Source organism: Triticum aestivum, chromosome 7A (genome assembly GCF_018294505.1).
Source record: "Triticum aestivum cultivar Chinese Spring chromosome 7A, IWGSC CS RefSeq v2.1, whole genome shotgun sequence".
In the NCBI taxonomy this organism is placed as follows: domain Eukaryota; kingdom Viridiplantae; phylum Streptophyta; class Magnoliopsida; order Poales; family Poaceae; genus Triticum; species Triticum aestivum.
This window is the reverse complement of record NC_057812.1, coordinates 290,031,420-290,044,705: the sequence shown is the minus strand read 5'-3', so window position 1 is coordinate 290,044,705 and position 13,286 is coordinate 290,031,420. Positions and strand designations below refer to the sequence as shown.

At 45.5% G+C, this 13,286-nt stretch overlaps 1 protein-coding gene across 1 annotated transcript; it reads left to right on the top strand.

Annotated features, from left to right (window-relative positions):
• The first annotated feature begins 10,970 nt into the window (after positions 1–10,970).
• On the top strand, positions 10,971–12,164 carry LOC123152519 (myb-related protein Zm38). Its single transcript, XM_044572045.1, has one exon. The coding sequence runs from the start codon at positions 11,164–11,166 to the stop codon at positions 11,884–11,886; it is 723 nt and encodes a 240-aa protein (XP_044427980.1). The 5' UTR covers positions 10,971–11,163; the 3' UTR covers positions 11,887–12,164.
• The last annotated feature ends 1,122 nt before the right edge of the window (positions 12,165–13,286 follow it).

Sequence of the window (13,286 nt, the reverse complement as noted above, 5' to 3'; positions counted from 1 at the left end):
CTTGCTTCAGCGGTATTGTGGGATGAAGCGGCCCGGACCAACCTTACACGTACGCTTACGTGAGACCGGTTCCACCGACTAACATGCACTAGTTGCATAAGGTGGCTGGCGGGTGTCTGTCTCTCCTACTTTAGTTGGAGCGGAATCGATGAACAGGGTCCTTATGAAGGGTAAATAGAAGTTGACAAATCACGTTGTGGCTTTAACGTAGGTAAGAAAACGTTCTTGCTAGAACCCTAATTCAGCCACGTAAAACTTGCAACAACAATTAGAGGACGTCTAACTTGTTTTTGCAGCAAGTGGTTTGTGATATGATATGGCCAAAGTTGTGATGAATGATGAATGATCTATATGTGATGTATGAGATGTTCATGCTATTGTAATAGGATTCACGACTTGCATGTCGATGAGTATGACAACCGGCAGGAGCCATAGGAGTTGTCTTTATTCTTTTATATGACCTGCGTGTCATCAAGAAACACCATGTAAATTACTTTACTTTATTGCTAAACGCGTTAGCCATAGTAGTAGAAGTAATAGTTGGCGAGCAACTTCATGGAGACACGATGATGGAGATCATGATGATGGAGATCATGGTGTCAAGCCGGTGACAAGATGATCATGGAGCCCCAAGATGGAGATCAAAGGAGCTATGTGATATTGGCCATATCATGTCACGTTTATTATTTGATTGCATGTGATGTTTATCATGTTTTGCATCTTGTTTACTTAGAACGACGGTAGTAAATAAGGTGATCCCTCACACTAATTTCAAGAAGTGTTCCCCCTAACTGTGCACCGTTGCGACAGTTCGCTGTTTCAAAACACCACGTGATGATCGGGTGTTTTATTCAGACGTTCACATACAACGGGTGTAAGACAGATTTACACATGCAAACACTTAGGTTGACTTGACGAGCCTAGCATGTACAGACATGGCCTCGGAACACAGAAGACCGAAAGGTCGAGCATGAGTCGTATAGAAGATACGATCAACATGAAGATGTTCACCGATGTTGACTAGTCCGTCTCACGTGATGATCGGACACGGTCTAGTTTAACTCGGATCATGTAATACTTAGATGACTAGAGGGATGTCTAATCTAAGTGGGAGTTCACTAATAATTTGATTAGTTGAACTTAATTATCATGAACTTAGTCTAAAATCTTTGCAATATGTCTTGTAGATCAAATGGCCAACGTAGTCCTCAACTTCAACGCGTTCCTAGAGAAAACTAAGCTGAAAGACGATGGCAGCAACTATACGGACTGGGTCCGGAACCTGAGGATCATCCTCATAGCTGCCAAGAAAGATTATGTCCTACAAGCACCGCTTGGTGACGCACCCGTTCTCCCTGCAGAACAAGATGTTATGAACGCTTGGCAGGCACGTTTCGATGACTACTCCCTCGTTCAGTGCGGCATGCTTTACAGCCTAGAGCCGGGGCTCCAAAAGCGTTTTGAGAGACATGGAGCATATGAGATGTTCGAAGAGCTGAAAATGGTTTTCCAAGCTCATGCCCGGGTCGAGAGATATGAAGTCTCCGACAAATTCTTCAGCTGTAAGATGGAGGAAAACAGTTCTGTCAGTGAGCACATACTCACTATGTCTGGGTTGCATAACCGCTTGACTCAGCTGGGAGTTAATCTCCCGGATGATGCGGTCATTGACAGAATCCTCCAGTCGCTTCCACCAAGCTACAAGAGCTTTGTGATGAACTTCAATATGCAGGGGATGGAAAAGACCATTCCTGAAGTATTTGCTATGCTGAAATCAGCAGAGGTAGAAGTCAGGAAGGAACATCAAGTGTTGATGGTCAATAAAACCACTAAGTTCAAGAAAGGCAAGGGTAAAAAGAACTTCAAGAAGGACGACAAGGAGGTTGCCGCGCCCGGCAAGCAAGCTGCCGGGAAGAAGCCAAAGAATGGACCCAAGCCCGAGACTGAGTGCTTTTATTGCAAGGGAAGCGGTCACTGGAAGCGGAACTGCCCTAAGTACTTAGCGGAAAAGAAGGCCGGCAAAACAAAAGGTATATGTGATATACATGTAATTGATGTGTACCTTACTAGTGCCCGTAGTGGCTCCTGGTTATTTGATACCGATGCAGTTGCTCACATTTGTAACTCAAAGCAGGGGCTGCGGAATAAGCGGAAACTGGCAAAGGACGAGGTGACGATGCGCGTCGGGAATGGTTCCAAGGTCAATGTGATCGCCGTCGGCACGCTGCCTCTGCATCTCCCTTCGGGATTAGTTTTAAACCTTAATAATTGTTATTTAGTGCCAGCTTTGAGCATGAACATTGTATCGGGATCTCGTTTAATTCGAGATGGCTACTCTTTTAAATCTGAGAATAATGGTTGTTCCATTTTTATGAGAGATATGTTTTATGGTCATGCTCCTATGGTGAATGGTTTATTCTTTATGAATCTCGAACGTGATGCTACACATGTTCATAATGTGAGTACCAAAAGAAGTAAGGTTGATAATGATAGTCCCACATACTTGTGGCACTGCCGCCTTGGTCACATAGGTGTCAAACGCATGAAGAAGCTCCATGCTGATGGACTTTTAGAGTCTCTTGATTATGAATCATTTGACACGTGTGAACCATGCCTTATGGGTAAAATGACCAAGACTCCGTTCTCAGGAACAATGGAGCGAACAACCGACTTATTGGAAATCATACATACTGATGTGTGCGGTCCGATGAGTGTTGAGGCTCGCGGTGGCTATCGTTATGTTCTCACCCTCACTGATGATTTAAGTAGGTATGGGTATATCTACTTAATGAAACACAAGTCTGAAACCTTTGAAAAGTTCAAGGAATTTCAGAGTGAGGTTGAAAATCAACGTGACAGGAAAATCAAGTTTCTACGATCAGATCGTGGAGGAGAATACTTGAGTCACGAGTTTGGGGCACACTTAAGAAAATGTGGAATAGTTTCACAACTCATGCCGCCTGGAACACCTCAGCGTAATGGTGTGTCCGAACGTCGTAATCGCACTCTGTTAGATATGGTGCGATCTATGATGTCTCTTACCGATTTACCGCTTTCTTTTTGGGGCTATGCTTTAGAGACTGCCGCATTCACTTTAAATAGGGCACCGTCGAAATCCGTTGAGACGACACCGTATGAATTATGGTTTGGGAAGAAACCTAAGCTGTCGTTTCTAAAAGTTTGGGGATGCGATGCTTATGTCAAGAAACTTCAACCTGAAAAGCTCGAACCCAAGTCGGAAAAATGCGTCTTCATAGGATACCCAAAAGAAACTATTGGGTACACCTTCTACCTCAGATCCGAAGGCAAGATCTTTGTTGCCAAGAATGGGTCCTTTCTGGAGAAAGAGTTTCTCTCGAAAGAAGTAAGTGGGAGGAAAGTAGAGCTTGATGAAGTATTACCTCTTGAACCGGAAAATGGCGCAACTCAAGAAAATGTTCCTGAGGTGCCTGCACCGACTAGAGAGGAAGTTAATGACAATGATCAAGATACTTCTGATCAAGCCCCTACTGAAATTCGAAGGTCCACAAGGACACGTTCCACACCAGAGTGGTACGGCAACCCTGTCTTGGAAATCATGCTGTTAGACAACGGTGAACCTTTGAACTATGAAGAAGCGATGGCGGGCCCGGATTCCGACAAATGTCTAGAAGCCATGAAATCCGAGATAGGATCCATGTATGAAAACAAAGTATGGACTTTGACTGACTTGCCCGTTGAGCGGCGAGCCATAGAAAATAAATGGATCTTTAAGAGGAAGACAGACGGGGATGGTAATGTGACCATCTATAAAGCTCGTCTTGTCGCTAAGGGTTATCGACAAGTTCAAGGGGTTGACTACGATGAGACTTTCTCACCGGTAGCGAAGCTGAAGTCCGTCCGAATCATGTTAGCAATTGCCGCATTCTATGATTACGAAATATGGCAAATGGACGTCAAAACGGCATTCCTTAATGGTTTCCTTAAGGAAGAATTATATATGATGCAGCCGGAAGGTTTTGTCGATCCTAAGAATGCTGACAAAGTATGCAAGCTCCAACGCTCGATTTATGGGCTGGTGCAAGCATCTCGGAGTTGGAACATTCGCTTTGATGAGATGATCAAAGCGTTTGGGTTTACACAGACTTATGGAGAAGCCTGCGTTTACAAGAAAGTGAGTGGGAGCTCTGTAGCATTTCTCATATTATATGTAGATGACATACTTTTGATGGGAAATGATATAGAACTCTTGGACAGCATCAAGGCCTACTTGAATAAAAGTTTTTCAATGAAGGACCTTGGAGAAGCTGCTTATATATTAGGCATCAAAATCTATAGAGATAGATCGAGACGCCTCATAGGTCTTTCACAAAGCACATACCTTGATAAGATATTGAAGAAGTTCAATATGGATCAATCCAAGAAGGGGTTCTTGCCTGTGTTACAAGGTGTGAAATTGAGCTCAGCTCAATGTCCGACCACGGCAGAAGATATAGAAGAGATGAGCGTCATCCCCTATGCCTCAGCCATAGGTTCTATTATGTATGCCATGCTGTGTACCAGACCCGATGTTAACCTTGCCGTCAGTTTGGTAGGAAGGTACCAAAGTAATCCCGGCAAGGAACACTGGACAACGGTCAAGAATATCCTGAAGTACCTGAAAAGGACTAAGGAAATGTTTCTCGTTTATGGAGGTGACGAAGAGCTCGTCGTAAAGGGTTACGTCGACGCTAGCTTCGACACAGATCTGGATGACTCTAAGTCACAAACCGGATACTTGTATATTTTGAATGGTGGGGCAGTAAGCTGGTGCAGTTGCAAGCAAAGCGTCGTGGCGGGATCTACATGTGAAGCGGAGTACATGGCAGCCTCGGAGGCAGCACATGAAGCAATATGGGTGAAGGAGTTCATCACCGACCTAGGAGTCATACCCAATGCGTCGGGGCCGATCAAGCTCTTCTGTGACAACACTGGAGCTATTGCACTTGCCAAGGAGCCCAGGTTTCACAAGAAGACAAGGCACATCAAGCGTCGCTTCAACTCCATTCGTGAAAATGTTCAAGATGGAGACATAGAGATTTGTAAAGTACATACGGACCTGAATATAGCAGATCCGTTGACTAAACCTCTCCCTAGAGCAAAACATGATCAACACCAGAATTCCATGGGTGTTCGATTCGTCACAATGTAACTAGATTATTGACTCTAGTGCAAGTGGGAGACTGTTGGAAATATGCCCTAGAGGCAATAATAAAAGCATTATTATTATATTTCCTTGTTCATGATAATTGTCTTTATTCATGCTATAATTGTGTTATCCGGAAATCGTAATACATGTGTGAATAACAGACACCAACATGTCCCTAGTGAGCCTCTAGTTGACTAGCTCGTTGATCAACAGATAGTCATGGTTTCCTGACTATGGACACTGGATGTCATTGATAACGAGATCACATCATTGGGAGAATGATGTGATGGACAAGACCCAATCCTAAACATAGCACAAGATCGTATAGTTCGTTTGCTAGAGTTTTCTAATGTCAAGTATCTATTCCTTTGACCATGAGATCGTGTGACTCCCGGATACCGTAGGAGTGCTTTGGGTATGCCAAACGTCACAACGTAACTGGGTGACTATAAAGGTAGACTACGGGTATCTCCGAAAGTGTCTGTTGGGTGACATGGATCAAGACTGGGATTTGTCACTCCGTATGACGGAGAGGTATCACTGGGCCCACTCGGTAATGCATCATCATAATGAGCTCAGAGTGACCAAGTGTCTGGTCACGGGATCATGCATTACGGTACGAGTAAAGTGACTTGCCGGTAACGAGATTGAACGAGGTATTGGGATACCGACGATCGAATCTCGGGCAAGTAACATATCGATAGACAAAGGGAATAGCGTACGGGATTGATTAAATCCTCGACATCGTGGTTCATCCGATGAAATCATCGTGGAGCATGTGGGAGCCAACATGGGTATCCAGATCCCGCTGTTGGTTATTGACCGGAGAGTCGTCTCGGTCATGTCTGCTTGTCTCCCGAACCCGTAGGGTCTACACACTTAAGGTTCGGTGACGCTAGGGTTATGAAGATATGTATATGCAGAAACCCGAATGTTGTTCGGAGTCCCGGATGAGATCCCGGACGTCACGAGGAGTTCCGGAATGGTCCGGAGGTAAAGAATTATATATAGGAAGTGCTATTTCGGGCATCGGGACAAGTTTCGGGGTTATCGGTATTGTACCGGGACCACCGGGTGGGGCCACCTGTCCCGGGGGGGCCACATGGGCTGTAGGGGGTGCGCCTTGGCCTAGATGGGCCAAGGGCACCAGCCCCTATAGGCCCATGCGCCTAGGGTTTCCACCATGGAAGAGTCCATGTGGTGGAAGGCACCCCTAGGTGCCTTGGGGGGAGGGAAACCTCCCCTTGGCCGCCGCCCCCCCCCTAGTAGATCTCATCTACTAGGGCCGGCGCCCCCCTGGCACCCCTATATATAGTGGGGGGGAGAGGAGGGATTTCATACCAGCCCCTGGCGCCTCCACCTTCCCCCGTTACGTCTCTCCCTTGTAGTCTCGGCGAAGCCCTGCTGCTGTGACGCCCTGCATCCACCACCACGCCGTCGTGCTGCTGGATCTTCATCAACCTCTCCTTCCCCCTTGCTGGATCAAGAAGGAGGAGATGTCTCCCGTCCCGTACGTGTGTTGAACACGGAGGTGCCGTCCGTTCGGCGCTGGTCATCGGTGATTTGGATCACGTCGAGTACGACTACATCATCACCGTTCTTTTGAACGCTTCCGTGCGCGATCTACAAAGGTATGCAGATGCATCTAATCACTCGTTGCTAGATGAACTCCTAGATGATCTTGGTGAAACGAGTAGGAAAATTTTTGTTTTCTGCAACGTTCCCCAACACAGGGGGCACCTCTAGACACACAAGTTGATTTATTGATCTCTCCCAGCCGTGTGCGGTGCCCTCCTCTACCATAATCCACCTCGATCATATCGTAGCGGTGCTTAGGCGAAACCCTGCGTCGGTAGCATCATCATCACCGTCATCACGTCGCCGTGCTGACGGAACTCTCCCTCGAAGCTCTGCTGGATCGGAGTTCGTGGGACGTCATCAAGCTGAACATATGCTGAACTCGGAGGTGCCGTACGTTCGGTATTTGGATCGGTCGGATCGTGAAGACATACAACTACATCAACCGAGTTGTGCTAACGCTTCCGCTTTCGACTACATGAAAGTGAATCCTACATCTTTCGTGGAAGAACAACATACTGTAGGATTCACTTTCATGTAATAGTACAATATGGATCGAAAGATGTAGATATATTGATGATAAGCAAAACTGATTTGACATTTATTACAAGCGTGTGTGTTACGAGGTGATAGCAAATTTGATTTGGGTGAACTGTAATCCAGAAAAAAGTGGGAATAGGCCAAGTAGTGAAGAGCGAAAGTGACTGAAATGTTGGTAACAATGTATGTTTCAGAAAAACAATTTAGATGTGTACATAGACTTATGATTTTTTTTTCTTTGAAAAAAAAGAAAAGTTTTGTTCAGGCAAACATATGCTATAAATATATAATTTGTTGGAAATATGGTCAAAGGTGAATCTTTTTTGCTGTTTACACAATTTACCATGCAGTAGTGTACAAATTAAAAAAAATACAGGGAGCAAATTAAATAACTTGCAAATGTTATGCAAGCAGAAGAGAGGTTGTGCTTGTTTATTCCCGAGATGTAGTTTTGAAAGACAAAAAATATTTCTTAAATTGGAAGAAAATAACAAAATAATATTAGAAGGCAAATTACATTATAAGTTTGGTATAACAAATAGGTAATATGTTACGAGTAAGACCAAATTAAATAAAAGAATTAAAATTGCGGTAGTAGCGAGTTGCTGAAATTGCCATGGGAAGAATCATTCGCAAGAACAAGAGGACGGGTTGAGAACAATGGTGGATGACAAACAAAAAAGGAATAGGATAATATGTTGACAAATTGAGCAGAATAGGCACAAGTTCCTACAAACAAAACTAAGGTACGGTGAGTTGGAAAAACAAAGTCAGTTTCGTATAGTGTGATTTGGCAGAACAAGAACCAAAGTTAGCACTAAAAATGAAAAGAAACCATACAAAAAGTTGTGCACTTGGAAGAATGAACTCGAAATGATATCTGGTTTGGGGCAACTCATAAGAACGCAACAAAGTCTTTCAAAAAAATTAAGATCTGACATTAGAACATGCACGTGTTGAATATAAGGATGCATATTTGAGATAAGAGAATTAAAAGTTTGGCAAAAGGGATTGTAACAAGTTCATCGGAAAAATGATGGCATGAACTTGCGAAGCAGCATGGCAGTACAAACTGATGAGTTAATGAAAGAACGATGCAGTACAAAATGGTGAGTCCCCCAGAGATGGGTGCCATTAATCTTGTCCGATGAGTACACGGAATGAAAGTAATTGCACGGAAGGAAGAAGAAAGAGAAAGAAGAGGATGAAACGAAGATGATCAGTGTAACGAACTCATCAAACAAGGTATGTAATGGAATGAGAACTAGGTTGTAGCCTAGTGGCAAGAGAGCGCAGTGGCGTCTCCAGCAACCAGGGTTCGAGCCACGTTGGGGACAAATTTCTGGTTTCTCACAAGGGATGCTTCTCCTATATCAATAAACCATGGGTGCTAGTGCCCATGAGTTTCATCTTTTTTTTTAGGTATGTAATGGAACGGGGGACGTAGCATACGCGGAAGTAGAAAGACGTATAACAAGTACTTGTGAAAGTATTTGTACAGAATAGACGTGTAAACCGTCTCCTATTTGTTTTTTTAATCCTACTGTCTCGTATTTGTATTCAGAGGGTTAAATCCATCTATTTTTTAACCAATTTCCGTCGGATCATCTATTCGGATCAAGGCACGGATGGACGGTTGTAGGCGCGCGCCCCTACAAATTTTCGCCCGACACTTGAGGAGTTAAGGTATATGAGGCAATTTGAGAGGCTAAATTATCTCGAGTTAAGGTATATAAGGCACTTTGAGACGGAAATTGCTTGTGGAGGGTGAGCTCTATGGAGGCCTCCAAACGCAAAATTCAAAATTCGTAAAAACCCATATTTTTACATTTCAAAAAATTCTGAAAAAAACAAAGATAGATGAAGGCACAGTGCACAAGTGTGTAAATTTTCGGGACAAAATACGTTCAAATGAGGGCTGTGCAAAAAAAGACAAATTTGGAGTTTTTGAACACATACGCGGAAGTAGAAAGACGTATAACAAGTACTTGTGAAAGTATTTGTACAGAATAGACGTGTAAACCGTCTCCTATTTGTTTTTTTAATCCTACTGTCTCGTATTTGTATTCAGAGGGTTAAATCCATCTATTTTTTAACCAATTTCCGTCGGATCATCTATTCGGATCAAGGCACGGATGGACGGTTGTAGGCGCGCGCCCCTACAAATTTTCGCCCGACACTTGAGGAGTTAAGGTATATGAGGCAATTTGAGAGGCTAAATTATCTCGAGTTAAGGTATATAAGGCACTTTGAGACGGAAATTGCTTGTGGAGGGTGAGCTCTATGGAGGCCTCCAAACGCAAAATTCAAAATTCGTAAAAACCCATATTTTTACATTTCAAAAAATTCTGAAAAAAACAAAGATAGATGAAGGCACAGTGCACAAGTGTGTAAATTTTCGGGACAAAATACGTTCAAATGAGGGCTGTGCAAAAAAAGACAAATTTGGAGTTTTTGAACACATACGCGGAAGTAGAAAGACGTATAACAAGTACTTGTGAAAGTATTTGTACAGAATAGACGTGTAAACCGTCTCCTATTTGTTTTTTTAATCCTACTGTCTCGTATTTGTATTCAGAGGGTTAAATCCATCTATTTTTTAACCAATTTCCGTCGGATCATCTGTTCGGATCAAGGCACGGATGGACGGTTGTAGGCGCGCGCCCCTACAAATTTTCGCCCGACACTTGAGGAGTTAAGGTATATGAGGCAATTTGAGAGGCTAAATTATCTCGAGTTAAGGTATATAAGGCACTTTGAGACGGAAATTGCTTGTGGAGGGTGAGCTCTATGGAGGCCTCCAAACGCAAAATTCAAAATTCGTAAAAACCCATATTTTTACATTTCAAAAAATTCTGAAAAAAACAAAGATAGATGAAGGCATAGTGCACAAGTGTGTAAATTTTCGGGACAAAATACGTTCAAATGAGGGCTGTGCAAAAAAAGACAAATTTGGAGTTTTTGAACACATGATACTGTTAATCCCCCAGAACACAAATTTATCTTTTTTGTACGGATCGCATTTCGATGTATTTCATCCTAAAATTTTACATACATACGCCTCACATCCTTGTTTATTTGTACCAAAAAAAATCAATTTTTTTCAAAAATGAAAATTTTGAAATTTGATTTTTTCAAAAAAATAGGCCTCCATGTAGGCCGAGAGCCAAAACGCCATTCTCACTTTAAGAGGCCAAATTATAAGGCCAATCTACGTTAAAAGACACCCAAGTTCGATGATAGTGGTAAGATTCAAATGAGGAAGAAGAAACTATCTGGATATTATTTGAGGACACGGTGGCGGGAGAATCGAGGGCGGGGGGCACGCAAATTGGGTTTGTGGATGCAGGCAACAAGGCAAAGTAGGCAGCCCATACCCATCACCGCCCGGCCGCCACATGTGTCAGCACCGCACACGCCGACGCCGACGCCACCGTTCACCGTTACGCACTCTCCAGCAGCCTACCTTCCCCTTTAGTATACTAGTAGTAGTATAGTATAGATAGATAGAGTAACAGGGGTGCTTTCGCTTTGTACCTACCTCCTCTGCCGCCTTGCGTTGCATGCTCGCTCGCGCTCGGGCCGGCGTGGCACGGCGAGAAAAATCCACTCGGCCCGGTCCGGTCGTGTCATGCCGTCACCCTAACCACCTCGACTCCCCTTCCACCAAACCAACCAACTCATCATCATCCATCATCCTCTCTCCCTCTCTTTCTCTCCCGCGCGCGCCTACCTTCCCTTCCCAAGAGAGCAAGCAGATGAGAGGGGCCGTCTATATAAGTCCGCCCGCCCTTTCCTCCCCCCAATCTAGCCCGCACACGCCACGCCACACCCACACGTGAGCTAAGCAAAAGCAAGACCACCATCAAAGATCGGCCATGGGTCGGTCGCCGTGCTGCGAGAAGGCGCACACCAACAAGGGCGCGTGGACGAGGGAGGAGGACGAGCGGCTGGTGGCCCACGTCCGGGCGCACGGGGAGGGCTGCTGGCGCTCGCTGCCCGGCGCCGCCGGCCTGCTGCGCTGCGGCAAGAGCTGCCGCCTCAGGTGGATCAACTACCTCCGCCCCGACCTCAAGCGCGGCAACTTCACCCGCGACGAGGACGACCTCATCGTCAAGCTCCACAGCCTGCTCGGCAACAAGTGGTCGCTCATCGCCGCGCGCCTCCCCGGGAGGACGGACAACGAGATCAAGAACTACTGGAACACGCACATCCGGAGGAAGCTGCTGGGCAGGGGGATCGACCCCGTCACGCACCGCCCCCTCACCCACGCCGCCAGCGCCACCACCGTCTCCTTCCTCCATCCTGCGGAGCCGCCCAAGACGCAGCCGGCGACGGAGTTGAGTAAGCCGCCCAGGTGCCCGGACCTCAACCTGGACCTCTGCATCAGCCTGCCCTTCCAACAGGAGGAGGAACGGCCGCCGGCGAGAGCGTGCGCCAAGCCGGTGAAGATGGAGCAGCTGCAGCAGGGCGGCGGCGGCCTCTGCTTCCGCTGCAGCATCCTGAGAGTGAGAGGGGCGGCGACGGAGTGCAGCTGCGGCAGCAACTTCCTGGGCCTCAGGGCCGGCATGCTCGACTTCAGAGGCCTCCGGATGAAATAGATGAAACTTAGGAATAATTATTCCATCAAACTTTCTGCCTGCTGTAAATTGTTGCTCCCTTCTACTACCAAGTTTTTATTTAGCTTTTAGGAAAAGAAATACTACTACTACAGTAGATGGTGAGGAGGAGACTAGTATTATTAGGTGAGGATTTGTAGCCAGATCCTCCCTGCCCTCCTCGGTCTGCTCAGTTTCATGTAAATTATTACTACTGCTCCACCGATGAAATGGAATGGAACGGAATGAAATAATAGATACTAAATTCAGTGCGTTTCCCATGGTCTCATGTCCCTGTGAACATCTCCTCAAACTTCCCTAGAAGAGAAGTGGCAAATGAAACACGTCCCAAACAAGAATATGAAAATGAGTACTAGACCTTGTCGTTAGTTCTCACTTCTAAAATAGAGCAGTTTTAACATGGTTCCAGTTCAAGATGTTCTTGTGTTAGAGAGTCCGTTGTGCTGGTGGTGCAGATTGGTTGGAGCCACCAAGTTTGGTAGGTAGAGCTGTTTTGCGCGGGCTGTTGCTTTCGTACGTCTTGCCCTGTTCTCTTCTGTTCTGTTTTGGGTAGGGCGGCAGCAAGTTGAGATGCCGCCCGCTGCAAAGGAAAGCAGCGGCCATCCCTCGTTTGGTCGTTGTTGGATCGGATCGGATTGGATTGGGGTTGGGGGCGCCGCTTTGTGTTGTGTTGTGTTGTGTTGGTGCACTCCTGTCCTTGCTAGATTCTTTTGGGTTGCTTCGGAGCCCGGACCAGTCTGAAAAGACTAACAAAAAGGCTGAATTTCCCCTTTTTTTTTCTTTTTACAACGAAAATGGAACCTGTTTTCCTAGATATATATAAACAGGGAGAAATGGACCGATTTCTTAGCATATACTACTGTATTTTGATTAAAATATTATCTCCTCCATCTGGGGCGCCACAAATGGACTCCGAAATCCCTGCTCTCGGAAAAGTCAGTCGTCAGTGGACGAGGATTATCGGCCGTGGAAGGTGCAGACCGCCTGTGCACCAGGGCGGGCAGTGGAACATTTGGAGAGCGAGCAAGCAAGGAGGAGGGGCTTTGTGCCGGCCGGACAACGACGGTATGTATCCTTGGATCCATTTTTGTAGTCGATAATGGCTGCCGACATGACTTACAGCCATGTACTACTACTAGTAGTACCTCGTGCTATAAATTATTGAGAAAAGTATACGTTTCGTCCCTCAACTCTTGGTGAAGTCTAGATTTGGTTCCTCAACTCTGAAACCGGACAACTTGCACCTCCAACTAACGAAACCGGACAAGGTTTGTCCCTGGTCTCGATTTTGACCGGTTTTGGTGCTGACTGACCCCGGTTTTGACCGGTTCCGACTAAAATTCACGTAATTTTTTCATATCCGTGAACTTTTTAAAATTCAC